This window comes from Gossypium raimondii, chromosome 7 (assembly GCF_025698545.1).
Source record: "Gossypium raimondii isolate GPD5lz chromosome 7, ASM2569854v1, whole genome shotgun sequence".
NCBI lineage: Eukaryota > Viridiplantae > Streptophyta > Magnoliopsida > Malvales > Malvaceae > Gossypium > Gossypium raimondii.
In genome coordinates, this window is record NC_068571.1 from 40,687,751 (window position 1) to 40,708,802 (window position 21,052).

The 21,052-nt window shown below is 32.7% G+C and overlaps 3 protein-coding genes across 4 annotated transcripts; 2 read left to right on the forward strand and 1 right to left on the reverse strand.

Annotated features, from left to right (window-relative positions):
• Positions 1–1,581: 1,581 nt before the first annotated feature.
• Positions 1,582–3,700, forward strand: LOC105791354 (fasciclin-like arabinogalactan protein 4). Its single transcript, XM_012619396.2, has 2 exons — positions 1,582–3,067; positions 3,407–3,700. Exons 1-2 carry the CDS (start codon positions 1,613–1,615, stop codon positions 3,458–3,460), a joined length of 1,509 nt encoding a protein of 502 aa, XP_012474850.2. The 5' UTR covers positions 1,582–1,612; the 3' UTR covers positions 3,461–3,700.
• A 232-nt stretch (positions 3,701–3,932) lies between these two features.
• Positions 3,933–6,357, reverse strand: LOC105791336 (actin). Of its 2 annotated transcripts, none has more exons than XM_012619371.2 (5): positions 6,279–6,357; positions 5,758–5,830; positions 5,257–5,650; positions 4,383–4,996; positions 3,933–4,239 (listed from the first exon to the last, which is right to left on the reverse strand). In XM_012619371.2, the coding sequence occupies exons 2-5, from the start codon at positions 5,815–5,817 to the stop codon at positions 4,174–4,176; spliced, it is 1,134 nt and encodes a 377-aa protein (XP_012474825.1). In that variant the 5' UTR covers positions 5,818–5,830; positions 6,279–6,357; the 3' UTR covers positions 3,933–4,173. The 2 variants fall into 2 exon arrangements, with proteins under 2 accessions (XP_012474825.1, XP_052489268.1); XM_052633308.1 differs by lacking the exon at positions 6,279–6,357 and adding an exon at positions 6,180–6,236.
• A 12,707-nt stretch (positions 6,358–19,064) lies between these two features.
• On the forward strand, positions 19,065–20,077 carry LOC105791330 (cyclin-dependent protein kinase inhibitor SMR3). Its single transcript, XM_012619361.2, has one exon. It carries the CDS (start codon positions 19,462–19,464, stop codon positions 19,969–19,971), a length of 510 nt encoding a protein of 169 aa, XP_012474815.1. The 5' UTR covers positions 19,065–19,461; the 3' UTR covers positions 19,972–20,077.
• The last annotated feature ends 975 nt before the right edge of the window (positions 20,078–21,052 follow it).

Consider the following 21,052-nt stretch of genomic DNA (forward strand, 5'->3'; position numbering starts at 1 on the left):
TAGTAAGTTTAAATTTCGATCACTCAACTTCAAAAGGTTACAAAACTATTTGAAAGTTTTCGTTTAAGTTGTTGAACTATTTTAAAATGTTTATTTAAGTCATTAGGTTGTTAAGTTTTTTTTTTTTTAAAGTCTAGCTAGTGAGCTTCAGGTGATGATTCGACAATTGGTACAATAAATCAGTACCCATTGATGACTAAAAGAACATACCTTAGTCCAAGTTGATCTGACAGTCAATGTCAAAAAATCGAAGAAGAAAGTTTGGATTCTAGTTTGCAAGTTCATAACATTCAAAGTTGTTTTATAAAAAAAAATTGAACTATAGGAGAGAAAATGAATGATAGCTTTCGATTGGGACAAGCGGTGTAAACAGAGAAAGCCATACAACATTGATTTTAATAACTCAATGACTTAAATGAATACTTCAAATAGTTTAGTGACAATTTTGTAACTTTTTTAAAGTTAAGTGACCAAAACGTAAACATACTAATAGTTTAGGGTGTGTAGTTTACCCTAAACATTAATAAGAGAAACCTCCTTATGTTTATATAGGTAGAATTCCATCAATGTCTCCATCGTTTTAGATATTTAAACAATAAATAGTAAACTCCATTAAGAATATTCAAACTCATCCTCTATACACAATGTACCATACTAATTTCCATTAAACTTGTTTTAGAATAAGTAAGTTTGAGTAGTACATCATAGACATATAACAATAACTTGTTTTTATCCATTGAACTTTTAAATTAGAGGTTACTAATTAAAATTTGGATTTCCATTATCGTTGTCTAATAACGGAGTTGAAACTCGTTCTAATTGTAGTGCTACAAATCAAAGAAAACTATTTTCTCTCACATTCATTACTTTAAATTAAAGATTGAATATCTAGAATAATCAATCCATATGTTAACATGTCCAAAATTCTATTTTACAACATGCTTTTTGAACATCGTTTTCTTACTACCAAGTCTTTTATGCAATAAAATTATTGTCTCATTATTTAAATAACCTTTTACTGACGGTTGCATTAATAGTCAATACATTACTAAATGATTTTGTGACAATTATTTACAGAAAAATATTAAAAAGTAATTAGAAAAATTCATCTATCAACAAAATTTAGTTGTACCATATAATACATAAGTAACAATCATAAAGCAAGTATACAAACATATATTAGAAATTAGAAAACTTATCTGACTTAGTACTTGATGAAAAAATCATACATATGATAGGAAAATATAGAGAATAAAAAAAGGAGAGCATGCAAGATTTAGAGAGAAAGAAAACCATATTTTAATATTTTTGTCTCTACATTTATATATTGATTAAAATAATAATAAATCATTTTATAAAATTTTAGTATAAACTATTTCGTATGTATTTTGGGTTGATAATAATAAGTTAAAATAAATATTTTATGATTATATAATTTTATATGAAATTAATAATTAAAATATTATTTTTTAAGTTAAGGGTAAAATGAACATTTTATTCCAATCAACTATTTCTCATCTGATACATTTCAACCAATCAAAACTTATTATATCTCTATTCTCTATTCCATTCCATGTCAATGAACCGTTCCCCATCATCATCATTCATAATAATGATTATGGTAATCATACTCGCTTTTCATACTTGCCAACTCCCTACTCGCCACTGTCCACTCTTCAAACAATCAAAGCCTCTCCCACTTAATTCCTTTTTTTGCTTTTTTTTCCACTCTCAGAACTCTGCAAAAGACAGAGAAAAAGAGAGCAGAGGCATGGCTATTTCAGTCTCCATTTCCCATATTACCCCTATCACATTGTTTTATTTACTCCTCCTCCTCCTCCTATCCTCCACCGTCACCACCACCACCACCTCTGCTCTCAACATAACCTCCATCCTCTCCTCCTTCCAAAACCTTACCTCCTTCTCCTCCCTCCTCTGCTCCACCTCCGTCGCCCCTGATCTCACGCGCCGCGACCCCGTTACTTTACTCGCCGTCCCGAACTCGTACCTCTCCACGTCCCCTTCCTCCGACCTCACGCACCGCCTCCCGCCGTCGTCACTAGGTGACATCCTGCGCTACCACGTCCTTCTACAATACTTCTCCTTGAGCGACCTCCGCCAGATCCCACCCTCAGGCGTCCTTGTAACCACCCTCCTCCAAACAACGGGCCGGGTCCATTCCAACTTCGGCGCCGTCAATATCACCCGTGACCCTTTAACCAACTCCATCACAATCCAATCACCGGCCCCTTTCTCCCCATCCAACGTCACCGTTTTATCGTTAATCAAAACCCTCCCTTACAATATCACAATCCTAGCCGTTGATTCCCTCCTTGTTCCCTACGACTTCAATCTATTGGCCTCTGAAACCCGGCCCCCCCTTGGCCTCAACATTACCAAATCCCTAATCGATGGCCATAATTTCAACGTCGCCGCCTCCATGTTAGCCGCTTCCGGCGTCGTCGATGAATTCGAAGCCGACGAGGGCGGTGCTGGAATCACTCTCTTTGTCCCCACAGATGATGCGTTCGGTGATCTGCCGGGCAATGTCAAATTGCAGTCACTCCCAGCTGATAAAAAAGCTGTGGTCCTAAAATTCCACGTGCTTCATTCTTATTACCCTTTGGGTTCACTGGAATCGATCGTGAACCCGGTCCAACCCACATTAGCCACGGAAGATAACGGCGCCGGCAGCTTCACTCTCAATATTTCAAGAGTCAATGGATCTGTCGCGATCGATACGGGAATCGTTCAAGCATCGGTTACCCAAACGGTGTTCGACCAAAACCCCGTTGCCATTTTCGGGGTTTCCAAGGTTTTGTTGCCTAGAGAGATTTTTGGGAAAGACTCGGCTGGAGTAACATCGAAGCCGGGGAATGCGGTGGTGGGGACGACAGTTCAGCCGCCGGAAACATCTCCATCACCGGAGAATTCGGCCGGGTTTAGTGGTCCAGCGTCACATCTTTCATCGCCGCCGGGATTTCGTGAAGAGATAACATCGAAGGGTGGAAGATATCGAATGCAAAGCTGCATTGTTACTGTATGTTGTATAGGATTGGTTCTAGTGGTATGAGAGCTTCAGCCTTGAAACCTATTTACTAGCTTCAATTGGGTTGAATTCCTTGTATAATTTCCTGTATGAGATGATGATCAACAACTTGTTTTTTTTCAATATCCTTTTATATATATAGTCTCAAAGTAGCTTAGAGTTTTTGTAATCTTTTGTTTTTGCCCCGAAAATGTATTGGAATTCAAGCGTTTATCTGCATAATAAGGAAGAAAATACCCTTTAATTCTGACAATGGATATTTGTGGTGCAATGCTGCTTAACATGTTATAGGTGTGACAATGTCATGCCGCGTGTCTCTCATCTAAGACGATTTTCGTTTCTTCTTTTTCTTTCCAGGAAATTATGAAGGAGAAACCTTGCCGGATAATGGCCGTCAAGTTTCTGCCATGACCAATTTGAGATCGATTCTTTTTTTCTCTTCTGTGCCTATGTGAAACCTGTGTTGTGTCTACATTATCCGGATTTTTTCCCCTGTACTCGCATCTTATATATGTTTGTACCATATCATCAAAGTGGCTACATTTTTGGTTCTGTATGGTTTTGCTAATTTTATTTTTGTAAACTACATATTTTGAAAGGACACTGATTTAGATATGCATTCATATGGGATTACGAATGCATTTTGTGCAATTGATTCTTGAATTTAACTCACTCATTTTTTTAAAAAATTTAAATTATTGAACTAACCGTCTTTAAATAAAAAAAAATCTCAATTCAAACTCAATTTTGAGGGCTTGTAAGTAAATGGATGTAATTAAGAGGACTTGTTAACTCAACTTTAATGTTTCAAGTCTAAAATTTTGAAAGATTATTATAACTTGAACTCAAGTCTTACCATTTAAGCAATGGGGGAGACAATATCTTAAAAAATTTGGTTGTAGCAGGTCATTCTGCTTCTTTTCGGATGTAGTGTGAGAATATGCTTTCAAGTATCAGAATACAAGGGAGTGTGAAAGATAGAGAGAATTGACAATAATCACAAATACGTTGAATGATCAAAGAACTGCCAAGGGAAAATAAAAATGAACCAATTTGAACTCTATATGAAGGGGGGATCCGAAAATTTTGGTCGTTTCGCCAAAAAACAAGACATTTCTGAAGAATTAGAAGCACTTCCTGTGCACAATAGATGGTCCGGATTCATCGTACTCTGCCTTAGCAATCCACATCTGCATTCCCATCACAACCCCTAAATGTCTTAGTACATTTATGAAGCTTGCTAGAGTGAGTGAGAAACAAGAACGTATAATAAAATTGTCAATTTGTCATTAACAGCAACTACATGCCGTCAGCATTGCAAGTTAGAAAATACCTGCTGGAAAGTACTGAGAGATGCTAAGATGGATCCTCCAATCCAGACACTGTATTTCCTTTCAGGTGGAGCCACCACCTTAATTTTCATGCTGCTTGGGGCCAAGGCAGTAATTTCCTTGCTCATTCTGTCAGCAATTCCTGGGAACATAGTAGTTCCACCGCTGAGAACAATGTTTCCATACAAATCCTTCCTGATATCTACGTCGCACTTCATGATAGAATTGTATGTGGTTTCGTGAATGCCAGCAGCTTCCATTCCAATCATGGAAGGCTGGAAAAGGACTTCCGGGCATCGGAAACGCTCTGCACCAATGGTGATCACCTGACCATCAGGCAACTCATAGCTCTTCTCAATGCTGGAACTAGTTTTGGCAGTTTCTAGCTCTTGCTCAAAGTCAAGTGCGATATATGACAGTTTCTCTTTCATGTCCCTCACAATTTCACGCTCAGCTGTAGTTGTGAATGAATAACCACGCTCGGTCAGGATTTTCATAAGGGCATCAGTAAGGTCACGACCTGCGAGGTCTAGACGGAGGATGGCATGTGGAAGGGCATATCCTTCATAAATAGGGACAGTATGGCTCACACCATCTCCAGAGTCCAGAACAATACCTTCATAAAGTTTCGTAGAGAACAATTAGCACATGAAAAATAAATAGAATTCTAACCATAATTTACAGGTGTTCGATCAGGAAGACTTTATAATCATTATGAAAATCATGAAATCAAGACAATGGGGCGAAATAGCAACCAATTTTAAGGTCACTTCAAATTTTCCCTGATCAAGCTACAAACAAACAAAAGTGTAAATTTGACTTTGAGATTGTTTAGCTCAAGTTCTATCCATAAGATCATAGTAGTCATTTGCTTACCAGTTGTACGACCACTAGCATAGAGGGATAGAACAGCCTGGATAGCAACATACATTGCTGGAGCATTGAAGGTCTCAAACATGATTTGGGTCATTTTCTCGCGATTGGCTTTCGGGTTGAGAGGCGCCTCGGTGAGAAGAATTGGGTGTTCTTCAGGAGCCACACGGAGTTCATTGTAGAAGGTATGATGCCAAATCTTTTCCATATCGTCCCAGTTGTTAACAATACCATGTTCAATAGGGTATTTAAGAGTCAGAATACCACGCTTGGACTGAGCCTCATCCCCAACATATGCATCTTTCTGTCCCATGCCAACCATCACACCAGTGTGACGTGGCCGACCCACAATGCTAGGGAAGACGGCCCTTGGAGCATCATCGCCAGCAAACCCAGCCTAGAAAATGCAAAATGAATCATTAGGGGGGAAATCATATATAAATCTAAAGACAACCTTAGAATCACACAGAAAAATATGAAGGACAGAGCATCCTAAACTAATACCTTGACCATTCCAGTTCCATTATCGCAGACAAGTGGTTGAATATCCTCACCATCTGCCATCTTGTATCACCAGCTAAAATAACATCACAACTAGATCAACATCACAACAGTAAGGGGAAAAAATAGTAATCCATCACAAACATATATTACTAAAGGAAAAAAAAGAAAAGAAAAAAAGTACTATGATTAAATTAAATAAGAGAATCCTTTCATATAATCATAAATTATTACATATTTAAATCTTTTTCATTGCTAAAATAAATTAGAAGTACAAAGAGACAAAAAGTTGATTTATTGAACATTAATATAGGTGAAAAGAAATATCATGCTAGTCCAAGTCACTAGAAGCTAAAGAACCATAAATTATCCAAAGAATCCAAACAAAAAACATTAAACCGGTTAAAATGATACCGCATACATACAATTCCAACAAAATTATCACAATGCCAATAAAAATCCGTTGAAAATCAACAAAGTTCCTATACTTTCTTGGAAACCAAACAGAAGGAAAGAGAAATCACCTGAAGAAAGAAAGGAAAAGTGGAAAAGCAGAGAAGAGGATTTGAGTTGCGCGCCCTTTGGGTTCGAAAAGAAAATAAAAGTATTGAAATTTAAAACGCAGAAGGAAAACATCTTACTTGTTTTTAACCATTTTACCGGGTCCTTCGGTTGCATGCTCATTTTGGGGTGGCTAAGGAATGTTTCAACAGCTATCCAAACCGGTAGAATCGGTTTCCCATCCATCTTACCATCCTAATACATGACACCCTGCATCTCATAAAAAACACTTTTTAGGGGTTTCTCAATTTTTAATTCAACAAATTAATCTCTAGAAAAAGAAAAACATTTGAATCTTGAAAGTAAGCCTTATGTTGTTCATGATTTCTTGTCCACTGTATCTTAAGCTGTGTCTATTTTATATATAAAAGAATTTTTTACACTTAATTTTCATCTAAGAAAAACAAAAGTAGAAAAATTAACCCATAATTGACTTTGTGCTTTGGGAGAAAATGAACGTTATTAGTGGAGACCAAATTATTCGTAGGATTGTTGACGTGGTTTCGAAAAGGAACTTGAATGAAGAAAATAAAGAGTATGTTTTGATGATGGAATTTTTAACTAATGAAATTTCAAATTTTTCATAAAAGTTGGATAAGTGATAAATCCCATAAAATCAATTACTCCTATTGAATTTTAGATTTATTGACAAACTCTTTTAGTTTTTTGATCGGATAATATTCTTTATTATTCTTAAAATCTCGAACGTTAAAAGAGTGAGCTCTTATCAAGAACCAAATACAGAATGAAAACGATAACTTTCTATATGGGTTGTAATCACAATTTTGAATTATAATTGCCACAGAAGTTACAATTATAATCTCACATCTTTGAATTTTGAGTACTCACGAAAAATAGAATTTATTTAAACTTTAAAAAATCATTAAATTTCAACACAGCATTATCATCTCAGTATTGTGTATTTTCGACTACCCCATAATTCTCATGTATAGAAAAAATCACAAGAATTCTACTCAAATAAGAAAGAGAGGAAAAATAATATTTTTAATAGAAAACTTAGAGTTGTACTAAAACTCTACATATTTGGTGGCACACACTGAATTTCCAACATCTAGTGTGCCACCCACCATCTGTTATACAGGGCCGGTTGGGCCTTTATGCATTTGGTACAATTATTTATGCAATTTAGTTTTAAATTAAGTTAAAACATGCACATATAATTATCCAACTCAATAACTAGTTTTTTTATTTTCAAAATTTTAATTAATTAATTAAATTATTTTTTAATTCAATTCTAATTTTATCAAAATCATGACGCCTTTACTGCATTAGAATCTATGAGTAAATAAGTTTTTGTCCTATTCAATAAAATTGTGATGACTAATTAGTTTATTTTTCACTTTGTACTCAATTATTTAATTACATTTAATCAAATAATAATCCAAAGAAATTAAATTACTTTCTAAGTCATCTCTTGTTCCTTTCGAGAAAATACATTTACTGCGAATAGTAATTCTTGCAATTTATTTCTCATTCATCATTTTCATTCAAGTATCACAACAATTCTAATTTGCAATCTTCATTCAAGTATCACAACAATTCTAATTTGCAATCTTTACAATGTTATGTTGAACTAGTAGAGGATCGATCTGACATATATAATTAGAATTTAAATAATTTGTAATTAAGTTCTAACTCTTTGTTTATTAATTACAAAATTATTTAGTCATGAAGTCAATCTACTAAATGTACTATGATTAATTTCTCTATTATATACTGTACAAGCCCAAATGTGCCCGGCCCAAATAAATATACATCAGGCCCATGTAAAACAAATAATGGGGCAGCCCAGTTGTTTTTTTGAAAACTAATACCTAAGTTAATGACCCAACAACCTAAGCCCAAAACCCCAAATATCCCTAATCACCAAAACCCTAGCCTAAAGCAACTACCAGTAGTCTAGTGCCGCAACTGTTGTCTCTTTGCGTGCCTCCTTCTGCGCACCACCCCTCCGCAAATGCTGCTCCGCACGCCTCTAGCCATACCTGCAGCAACAAACGGAAACAAGCAACAACGAAATAATAGGAATAATAGAAAATATCTTTTTTATTATTTGGTATCTTTATTTTTTATTTTTCGGTTATATATAAATCGATTTGTAAAGTGAATGGGAGGATGAAAAGTGAAAAGTGACCGAGAAAGAAAGACTAAAGATATACAAATTCTTTTTTTTAGAAAGGTTTTTCTCTGTTTGTTCTTTTATTTTTCATTTATATATATTATATTTTTATATTTTCTCTATTTTTCTATTTATCTTTGCCTAAATAAAAAAAGAAGAAAGAACTTACCTTTTCGCCGGAATCGCCGAGCTGGCTCCCTCTCCGCCGCAATCGGAGGACGGAGCGTCGACGGAGGCGTGGATCGGCCTAGAATGTTAGCGGCGGCGGCAGAGAAAACTAAGAAAACCCTAGTTAGGGTTAGTTTGTTTTTTAAAAAGGAAGCAGAAAGTGATATTTTTTAAGAAAATTTTTAATTTTATAACAAAATTGAAACGGCGCCGTTTAGGGGGTGGATCCGCGCGTTGACCCGACACGCAAAGGGGGTCCGCGCGTCTCCACCCTGAATGGGGAAATTGCGCGCCTAGCCCTTCCTCTTTTGCTACGTGTTTCAATCAAGTTTTTTTCCTTTTAAATTCGGCCCAAATATTTTGCTCGCGTGACGATTTAATCCATGTTACTGCACAGTGCTTCAGCAACTTGGGAAAATTTCTTTTTGGTCCTCCACACTTGCACGCGCATTCAATGTGGTCCTGTTCTTAGATTTATTTTTAATATTAGTTTTTTTTCTTTTTTTTCAGTTCAATTTAACCTTTTTTTATTTTGTTCATTTTTGTTTTAAAATATCATGTTATACTATTATTATTATTATTATTATTATTATTATTATTATTATTATTATTATTATCATTATTATTATTATCATTATTATAGTTATTGCTATTACCATTGCTATATATATATACGCATAGTTTTTTATATAATATACATATGTGCATTTTATGTGTTATTTAGCTTTTATAAATACATGCATGTATTTTATACATGCGCTTTGTTGTTTTTCTTTATTTTTGCTTTTATTTTTTTATATACATACTTTATATTATATATATATACCCAAAATTTATTAATGTATTATTTTTTTCCTCTTTTCATATTTTATATTTTATTTTCGTGACTTTTGTGCACACATTTGTGTTTATATTCACAGTTTTTTTTCAAAATACACATATTTTTATATATATACTTATATATTTCTTTTTTTAAATTATGTACACATACGTGTTTTAAATACGCATGTTTTTTACAATATATATATATATATATATGCATTTTTATGTATTAAACACATATTTTTATATATAATATATACACATTTTTTAATATATATACATTTTTTAAAGCTTTTATGAATACATGCATGTCTTTTATTCATACGTTTTATGTATATTTTCATATCTTTTAAAACTTTTATATACTTTATTTTGTAAATATATACACATATACATTTTTTATTTTTTATTTTTGTACACATATGTACATGCATTTTTATTGTTTTTTATTTGATGTACCTTTTTGTTTATAAATTTACTTGTATATTGTACATGTATATATTATTTGTAAATATTTATGTATATATGCTTTAAATTAAAGGATCTCAGATCATATTGTATATGAACTTTTAACATACCCTTTTGAAAATATATTTTGGTTTTAACCATTCATCAAAGTTATTTCATGATTTAAAGGTTTTTGAATGAAAGCATTTTTGGAAATTTGGGATTTTCGAGGGGAATTGAGCCCTAACGTATTGGGTTCTGGTTTTCTTTGTCAATCCTAAATGACCGAGAATATTTTTATTCAAAATGCATAAAATCATTTTGGGAACTTAACTTGTTGTGCCCTAATGTATTGGTGTGGCATGTTATTTTCTCGAAATGAAGATTTTCGATAAAATAAAAGTGATATTCAAGTTTGGGGAATTATGAGGAATTGTACCCTAACGTATTGGGACTCGATTTCTGTACATGACTTGAACAATTGGATATCCTTTTGCAAATTTCATCATTCAAGCTTGTTTTAAAATCTTTTTAACTTTCGACACTAAGACATCAAATAATCAATTTGGTACCGATTTTGGGCGTTACGAGGGTGCTAATCCTTCCTCGTGCGTAACTGACTCCCGAGCCTGTTTTCAAAATTCGCAGACCAAAATAATTTTTAAGGTGGGCCGGTCACACCTTAATAAAGGATCGGTGGCGACTCCAGTTTTGTTTTTTAAAGTCGACAACTAAATTTTTGTTTTCAAAAAACGGTTTCGACAGCTTGGCGACTCCGCTGGGGAAATTTAGAGAGTCGAGCCATGAATTGGTTATGTTTTGCCTTTGTGTCGAAAATTAAAAGTTTTTTTTTAAATCATGATTTCCTTTCTCATTTCTTTGGTTTTCATCGTGGTTCATTCCTATGGTTGAACCAAGCTGGTTGATCTATATTTGCATTTTGCATTACATGGTTCGTTTTACCCCTTTAAGTGGGAGTGAGAAACTAGTCCTTCGTGAGGTCTTCACCTCCGTGCAGGGTAGTGGATCGCTTCCGGGATACATCTGTACCTATGTCTTCGTGAGATTTTCATCTCCGTGCAGCCATAGGGAAATGTATCCCCCTGAACTGAACTCGATCCACATGAGCCTATAATGGGTGAAGATCGAGGAATCTGCCGGTTCGGGTACCTTTACCTTAGTAGCCAAACCGCATATAGTGAACCTTAGGAACTTACCCTAGGTAGAATTACTCTAAACCTTAGTAGATACCTGACTAGGAGTTTTTATTATTTCTTGATTGTATTGGATTTAATGTTTATGCCCGATACTAACTCGTTTTGTTTTGTTTATGATTGCATCGCATTTGCATTGTAGAAAAGAGATGTTGATTCAAGTTTGATTACTAGTTTAGAAAGCCTATCATAAGAAAACGGGTTTCTTGATAAAATGGAAAATAGTACTAATGACTGAATATATTCCAAGAAACACGAGAAGGCGGCGATGTATGTTCGTGACTTTACTTCATGGCCCGAGGATTCAAGTCGATTATTCAAGAGTTTTCGATAATCTAACTTTCTTAAAGAAGTCGATGAGCATTACGAAGATGGGCAGATGATGGATATCAACCGGGATCAAGCAAAAAGAGATAGAAGAGACGCTCCTTTTGAAGAGTTCGCAAGGTTTATCCTAGCATCCGGATGGAGAAGGAGAAGATGTCTTCGATCGGAATATGAGGGCAAAGTCGTATATATATATCGCTTTATGTAAAGAGATTTGTTTTCTAGTAAAGTTGTTCTAATAGAATTGAACCAAGAATCAACGTCTCTTTTACATTCATTTCATGCATTTGCATTTCATTGCATCATATGCATTAAACACCTCTAAATGATCCTAATTGATTAAAATCATTGCTCAGTTAACCTGGAAACCAACCAACCTACCAAGCACCAATACTAAGACTCGAGCAAGGACAAAAGATATGGATCAGAGATTAGAAAAACTAGAGCAATGTCAAAAGGAGATACAGGACCGACTTCAGCTACAGATGCAGGAGCGGCTAGACAAGATGAAGCAAGAAATGACTGAGAAGATGCGGGAATCTCAAGAGGATATAGTTGCAAGGTTAACCTGACTGATAACTAAGGGAGGTGACAAAGGGAAGGGCCCCATGGCAGATATCGATGAGGGAAATGATGATGAACTTTTCTATCCTCCAGGTTTCACCCCTCCACATGAGCGAACTCAAGCTGAATACCCGCACAAATCTACTGTCACCATCACGCCTCAGCAATTTCGAGCTGGTATTTCGAACCACCAAACTGGGCCAGGCTTTAATCCTGAAAATAATCCTATTAACTCTGCCATTCCTGACTTTGATGAAGTGGTTGAGAAGGAAAGAGTGAAGGAAGAGTTACCGAAGCAGTTGGAAGAAAGATACAGGTGGCTCGAAGAGAAGTTCAAGGCGATGGAGGTTGCTGAGAGTTATCGAGGCATTGACGCGAAAGAGCTGAGTTTAGTGCCAGATTTAGTACTCCCTCATAAATTTAAGATGCCTGAGTTTGAAAAGTACAATGGGACAAGCTGCCCAGCAGCTCACATCACCATGTTCTGCAGGCGAATGACGGGTTATGTTAACAACGACCAACTCCCGATACACTGCTTCGGGATGCCTTTATCGGGACAAAGATCCAAGTGGTACAATCAGTTGAGTCGTGCCACGATTGGATCATGGAGGGACTTGGCACAATCGTTCATGAAACAATATAGTCATGTGGATCGACATGGCTCTGATGAATCACCCTTCGAACATGGAGAAAAGCCGAGTGAAAGCTTCAGCAAGACGCACAGAGATGGAGGAGGTCGCACCAAGTTCACCACCGCTCCTGGAAAAAGAAATGACCATGTTGTTCATTAACACCTCAAGGCACCGTTCATTACACATATGTTGGGGAGTGCTACAAGAAGCTTTCCCGACATAATCATGAATGGCGAGATGATCGAAAATGCCATAAAAAGTGGAAAGATCGATGTTGGAGAGAGTAATAAGAGGTTAGTCTCAAGCAGAAGAGAAAATGATGTGAACAGTATGGGTTACTCTAAATCAGTTACAGTGAGTCAGCCAAGGAAGGTGGTTGGTAACCAACAAAATTCATCAAGGTGGTTCCAGCATGAAAACCGAGAAGTTCCAGTTTACACCAATCCCAATACCGAGATAGGAATCAGATCAAAATTTGTTTGATGCACATGTTGTTTCCCCTTTTCATGTGAAGCCTCTACAACCTCCGTATCCCAAATGGTATGATGCGAACACACAATGTGAATACCACGCGGGAATTACGGGACACTCAATTGAGAATTGCACTGCCTTCAAGAAGCAAGTTGAAAGACTTATCAACATGGGTATTGTCAAGTTTGGTGACTCGCCTAGTGCAGGAAATCCGCTACCCAATCATGATTGAGGATGGAGGGACTGCAATGTATGAAGAAGTGGTGAGAAGTTTGCACATCGATGCCCAAAAAAATGTTAATTGGGTTGATTTTTTTTTTAATTTTAGTAGATCTTTTTTAAAAAATTGAACAGTAATTTTACCATTTTTTAAAGTGAATAATTTATTAATATAATATTTAAATTTTATTAAAAGTTTAAATTTTATTTAAAGTAAATAATTATATTAGACAATATTTATATATTGTTTTATTTTTCATTAAACAATATTTTTAATTTAAAATGTGATTTAATAATATATATTTTTAAACAAAGGGTTTGAATTCAATACTTAAAGATAACACATTAATAAGAATATAAAATAAAATTTTAAAAAATTATTAAGTACTTTTGAAAACGTTATGTGTTGAATTCTTTTAAAAATTCAGTAGATATTTTTAAAAATTAAACAGTATTTTTTTACAATTTTGGAAAATATTAATTAAAGTTTTAGAATATGTTATTAATTTGTATGTATGTTTCAATATTTTATTTTTATAATCTGTTGACAATATTTATTAATATATTTTAAAAATAAAACTGTTCTTAAACATTGGAATATTTTAACAGTATTTTTAAATTTTAAAATCATTATTTGAAGAATTATAATTATTTGTGTAAAATCTATTTAACAAAAATTTAACTCATTATATAAATCAGTTGTTAAAATATGGTATTAGAAAATGTTTATGAAAAAATGTTTATAAATTTTGTAATAATAATTTTTAAAATTATTTTTATAAAATATTTTAAATAAGTTTGCAAATCTATTATATAAATATATATATATATATATATATATATATTCAAATATTGTCTTAAATTACCGTAAAATTATTGGTTTTAATAAAATTTGTATACATTTTGCTTCAAAAATAATTGGTATACTTAAAATTATTTTAATAAATTTGTATACTAAAAATTATTTAAATAAGGGGAGAGTTGTATACAATTTGTATACACCACTGTTTTTGTATTATTTCAATTTGACAAAAAATTAGAATCAAGCATATTTATTTAAATAAGTGAATATGAATCTTGTGACTAAAATAAATAATTTATATATAGCCATTAATTTAAGAAATAGTCATGTAATGATGACAATATGTGTTTTCTTTATAGTAAATCGAAAATACGTGCCTAAAAAACTGATGTATGGGGATGGAGGCCTACTCATGCAGTAAATTATGAACATCTTTTTCTAGCAGTTTTGTAACATATTGTGGACCTGTGAGAGTAACTAATTGATTTAACTTCTTTATTGTTGTCTTAGCCAAACAATCAATTATTTTATTATTTTTTCTCAGACCATGTCTAAACTTCACTTTCCAACTCTTAGTGAACCATTCATGTATTAATTGGATTTTTGCAATGTTATTAATTGATACGAATCAATTTTGATTCTTTAAATAGTATCCATTAACATTGCATTATCATAATTAACCCCTACCTAGGTGAATCCCTTTGACCAAACCAACTTCAAGCCTTCAACTACCTGTTTGTCTAAATTTATAAATAATATATCTTTGAATAATATTATTTAAAAATTCAAATATTTAATAATTTTATAAAATTAATTTTTGATCCATTAATATCCATTGTTTTTAATTGTTAAAATTTTATTAATTTTTAAAACTCGTGCATAGCAGAGTGTGAAAATTAAGTATTTTAAATTTAAATTTATGAATTATTAATATTATTCAAATAATATATTATTATTTTAAAATTATATCATATTTTTAAATATAAAAGATAGAGGTAAATAACACAACTGTCATATGTCATCACAATCATTATGTCATTGTCAGTAAATTAAACCTCTATGTCACAATGAGATTTAAGATCTTGTAAATATATATATAGAGAGAGAGAGATTAGGTTAGACGATGTGGAGTGAGATTTTCATGTAAAATAGAAACAAATCTTAAGTGGGAGAGCTCATTGCGTGACAAGTGGCAGGTCTTATTAATTGAAATGTCAACCATTTATAATACTAAAATATTAATTAAGATCCACCATTTAAGTTTCAAATAAATTATATTAGTTATATTATTTTTCCTTTTACATTATTATAAATAAATATATCATTTTATTTTGTAGGTTTTATTATTTGGTGTCGCGTTTTATTTTTTTCTTATGTTATCTTTTTGTTATTTTTATAAAATTTTGAATTCTCACAGAATGAAAACCATTCTAATATCAACTCTATATATGAATTAATATATTATTGGTATCTAAGTTTAATTTCAATGTTCAACTTAATATTTGATTTTTTCTATTCTAATTTGATACTTCAGTTTGGCTTAAATAATTGTTTTGGTACTATGGTACTTGAATTTTAAGGTTTTTTGGTCTAATTTAGTATCTAATTTTTTCATTTATCTCAATTAAGTATCTATGTTTTTTTATTAAAATACATGTGCCAAAAGTCACATAGTGTCATTTGGTTTAGGTACCAAATTAAGATAAAAACACTAAAATATCAAATTAAATATTAAAGCTAAACTCAAATCCCAAAAGGTACATTTGTGTTTTAATTTCTTAATCAAAATGTTGAAAAAAATTCAGAAATCTCATGAAAATTGAAAGTAATTTAATCAATATATACAATACAACTAACTCGTCCTTGGTAGACATAAAAACCCCAGTTATTGATATAGTATTTCCTTTTAATACTTATCTCATGAAACAAAGCCCTACCAACGCCGATTGGGTGTTGGAGAAAAACATGAATTGATGGGGAGAAAATAAACAAAGAGAAGGAAGATGATGGGGGACATGATGGTCGAAGATGGGAAGCAAAATCATTAAGCATGACTCTATGGACTATGGAGAGCATGAGATTTGCAATTATGTGCCATCACACCCTTTTTTTTAATTACTATTTTCACTTTTCCCTATATTACCTCACTTTAATTTTCTATTTTTATTTTATTATCAAACTCTCTTTTTCTATAATTACTTTATAATCTTTTCCCCTGTTTTTATTTATTTTATTTAAGGATACTTGCTAAAATTAGTTTCTTATTTATAATAATTAATGTAGTAAATGATAATTAATATAATTTTTTTGGATAAATGACAATTAATAATCAATTAACACGCATTTTAAGATCAATCCCTAATTATGGTAAAAGTATCATGGAGGCCCTATAATAAAAATTTAATTGCATTTTACCCCTCTACTAAAAAGAACGGGCAAACTAATCTTTGTATGGTCCTTCTATTAAAAATTTTATCAATTTCTATTGTTAAAAAACTTGTTATTGTACACCAATATGAGATATACATGACATGCCATGTACCACTGTTTGACTATTTCATCACTAATTTTTAACAATAAAAATAGATAAAATTTTTAAATTGAGGGAAAAAAATGCCATATGCTTTATTTACAATGTTGTTTAATTGTATTTTGGATGGTTAATTAATTATATTAATGCTTTGCTGTAAATCGATAAATGCCATATTTTAAATTGTTTTCACATTAAAAAAAGAAAATAAATTCACGAAATATGGAAAAGGAATGTAGTAAATCAAAAGGTGAAAATAAATAAATAAATAGATGTGGGAAGTCTGGGGGCCCTTTTCTATCTTTTCGTGATGCGGTGAAATCCAAGCAATCCAATCTGGTCCCCACTGCCGTCGTGATTTTATCATTTCTTAGACGAGAAATTAGTAAATATATTTATTGTACGTAAAGTTTAAATAAATGTGATATTGATATTATGAAGTTTAAATATTTGAATTGCACTTTAAAAAATTACATTCACTTTTGTATTTTTCATTTCAACAAAATATATAACATGATGATATCATAACATTGCCAAAATGGCAATGCTTACCACTACTACAATACTACTCCATAATTAATCTCTTCTATAAATATTGATTTTTGTGATAATATTGTATAAATATCTATACTATTTATTGATATCACAGGTATCAATTCAATTAAGAAAATTTTAAAAATATTCTTTCGTAATTAAAATAAACCATATTATTTGAGGATTTTTTAGTCTTTTGTTTTAAGAAAACTACTAAAATTTACATGTGATAGGATTTAAACCGGATTATTTACATTATGCATACTTTGTTATCTGTTGGGTCCCAACTCAAATTTTAAATTACCAAAAACCCTTATTTTAACAAATCAATAAGTATTAATTTAAGGATAGCCTTGTCTTTTATATAAAATCTAGAAAAAAAATCATGCTTATGATAGGATTTAAACCTAAAACATTAGACATATAATCTCCTAATTTGACCATTTCAACTAAAGTAATATTTGGTTTTACATCAATGCTTAATAAATATAGTATATAATAATTTTTACCCATATTATGGCTATGTCATAATCTTATTAATAATGTCATCGATTAATTTAGTGTCATAATCAATTCAAGAAAAATAGCAATGCCATAATAAACAATTGAAATGCATTTATTTATTTAAATTTTTTACTTACTATTTAATCTATATTTTTATTTTAATTTCAAAATATTGCATTAGTATTATTATTAATTTCAAATTTTACATTTGTTTATTAATGTATACATGCGTGGTTATAGAATTCTAGTATATATTAGTTGAAAAATCAAAATATAAATCAAATCTTAGTGCGTAGCATATCCAGTTTCCAGTGCAGGAATCCTAAGCCTAAAATCAAAAGCATTCCTTCCAATGTATTGCAATGGGACCCATGTGAAAACATGCACTGCAGCTTTCTGTTCTATTGGAAAATATGTGGGGGAAACAAAAAAGGCCTTGAATTTATTAAATACCATACCTGGATCTGGGTCTCTATGCTTTTGCAGTATCATTTCACATTCTTGAATATTGTTTCACTTCTCTACCATATTTTACCATATCTAGTCCTCTTTGGAGAGGCGATGCTAAAACTCTGGTTTGTATGTGACCCTAACTTATATCCTCATAATATCCCATATATATGTGTGTGCGTGTGTTTGACTTTGGGTTTCTCCATTTGTATCTCTGATCTATATATAATATTGTGAAACAGATTTATGTTGTAATTGGGATCTCCTACATATGTACATAGTATCATGCTCTTGCTGTATCTTATAATTATGAGCTTCAATAGTTCAATTATGAATCGTGATATGAGGCCAGGCCATTAAGAAAGCAAAGTAAAAAAAAAAAAAATGAATGGCAATGATATTGCTCGAGAAATATATATATATATTTTCCAGGTTTGCTTTGACAATCATTTAGAACCCCCATTGATCCCTGGCAACCCTTCTTGTAAGAGATCCAAAAAACCAGCAACCAATGTCCAAGGAGTGGAGCACAACATGGGGTACATGGCTTAAAACCAGACACCCCAACAATGTCTCCTTTCGGACATGAAAAATTATTATTATAACATTTTCTTTTACTTATAAAACAAACAACAACGAAAATTCATGGAAATATAATAATAAAAACACATTTGGATACTGATATCAAATGGCATATCCCTCCTTTGAGTCCATGTAGTAAACCACGTGGTTTGATGCATCAAAGAGGAAAAAAGCGATCGAGTAAACGAGATTTGTTTTGTATATAGTTAGTTAATGGGTGACGCTAGCTTTTAGTAAGAGTAAAAGTGACTTCACCCTCTCAAGAAAAATAAATAATAATACTAACAGGTAAGCTAGAAAGAGACTTTTTATTTATTATATATAGAGATATAGAGATAGGATGTGAAAGAGAAAGATTTGTGTGGGTGTGATTATATGGTGCTGCATTGGATCCTTCACCAAAGAGTGTTTTCAAAGCCTATATCTGTTTTGCTTTCTTCATCACAAACATCTTGAGAGAGAGAGAGAAAGAGCTAAATTCCAAAGAAACAATCAAGAAAGATGGTGATGTGATGAAGTAGCGCCCCTTCCCATCTTTTCTTTCTTCCTTCTCTTCCAGGCTTTTCATGCCTTGGGTTTTAGGGTAACTACCAAGTACTTCTTGTCTTTTTCAATGCAGATGATCATCTCTCTTTCTGATCTCGATCCTAGAGCTCATTTTTCTTGATTAGACTTGAAGATTTTTTTTTTTTGGGAGAGGGGGGGGGGGCTTGGTTTCTTCATGTACGGGAGCTAAATTCATGGGTGTGTCGAATTCAGAGATGTTTCTCACTGAGAAAGATCTAAGCAGTAGCATGGAAATCGGTTTCTTGGTTAGACGACGCCCTCCTTTAGTGTTACAACAAGGAGATGAATGTCAAATTACGACTTTCCAAGACGATGACGATAAGCCTCAGCAGCAAAAAGAAGAAAGACTAGGACAAGATCAACAACAAGACAAATGCAAGACGTTGAAGATGGCTCCTTTGGAGTTAAAATTGCCATCTCCAAAGGTTGATGATGAGGAAGATGGAAACAACAATGGGTTCAAGACTCCAACTTCTTCGGACCATAAAATTCCTGTCATCCTCAAGTGCCCACCTGCACCAAGAAAACCAAAATCTCTCCCCATTTTACCCAAACGAAAAGCCTTTGGCCGTCGAATCCTGCTTGATTTTACTAAAGAGATGGAGTCTTTATTTCCTCCGGCTCTTCTTGCAGATCTAGGGAACAAGATTAAGAAAGTCAGACAAGGAAGTGACTTCAACTGATGTTATAATATATATATAGATATCATGTATTTCTGTGAAGAATTTAGAATCATGTTTCTTTTTCTCTCTTCATCAATGCTATATTCAGCTTCAATATTTCAACGAATTAGCTTCTGTTAATTTATGTTCCTCCCCCCCCCCCCATGTTTTTGGGTGTTTTTAACAGAACCCTGATCTAAAAAACATAAAGATTCATCAAGTTGAAGTAGAAAATCATCATGGGTTTGAGCTTTGGATTCTTGGGGGTTCCTTTTTTGTCTGCTTTCCCCATAGACTTTGGGTTCTCTATGTCAAAGCTTTTGAATGGAGTGAAAATGGAGTCTTCTTTTGTGATAGAATGTGGCATTGACTTTATTTTGAGTTGAGAAAATGGGGTTGCCATTGACTTTCCCAAGAGAAGCAAACATACTCTTGTTTTTACCAGTTGGGTGAGCAAACCCAAGTGGGATATTCTCTCTGATCACAAATTATCCTGGCAGTAAATAATAGATGCTTTCCCTAAATTCAAGGAAGTTTTTTTCCCTTCTAAGTATAAAAATAAATAAAACACAGTATACATTGTGATCCAAAGAATAATATAAATATATTTAAATAATAAAGAAAATATTAAAATTGATATAAATATATGTTCGCTCTTAGTTAATAAAGAACTGAAAATGATAGTTCATGTTTTGCTTTATGACAATACATGATCACCATCTCGTTTTCAACAATAAAAGGTACATTCCCGAAAGGAAGTAATTTCTTGGAATTGCAACAGATCTACTTTCATGTTAATTTTATTGAGCTTAATGATTCATGCTATATTATTACTATATATTTGACATTTTGGACTTCATATATACATGTTGGTATTCGATACACATAAGAATTTATAAAATGGGGCATTTGGGTTTTCTTTAGTTTTTCAAAATGTATCAGTACTACATTCTTCAGAAAAAAAAAAGGAAAAGATGAAGAGGGTACCGTTCTGTGAGATTTGGTACAAGCAAAGCCTGCAAGCTAAGGTGTTGTTAATACAATAACATTCTTACAGGACATACGAAGCTATGTATATTACCCCACTGGAGTATTAGAAAAA

Excerpts from the sequence above, each read along its gene's own strand:
- LOC105791354 (XM_012619396.2), top strand. The coding sequence starts at position 1,613 with ATGATTATGGTAATCATACTCGCTTTTCATACTTGCCAACTCCCTACT. Across the intron at positions 3,068-3,406 it reads GTATAGGATTGGTTCTAGTG|GAAATTATGAAGGAGAAACC; the intron begins GTATGAGAGCTT and ends TTTTCTTTCCAG.
- LOC105791336 (XM_012619371.2), bottom strand. The coding sequence starts at position 5,817 with ATGGCAGATGGTGAGGATATTCAACCACTTGTCTGCGATAATGGAACT. Across the intron at positions 5,651-5,757 it reads ATGGAACTGGAATGGTCAAG|GCTGGGTTTGCTGGCGATGA; the intron begins GTATTAGTTTAG and ends TGCATTTTCTAG. Across the intron at positions 4,240-4,382 it reads CTCTCAGTACTTTCCAGCAG|ATGTGGATTGCTAAGGCAGA; the intron begins GTATTTTCTAAC and ends ATGGGAATGCAG.
- LOC105791330 (XM_012619361.2), top strand. The coding sequence starts at position 19,462 with ATGGGTGTGTCGAATTCAGAGATGTTTCTCACTGAGAAAGATCTAAGC.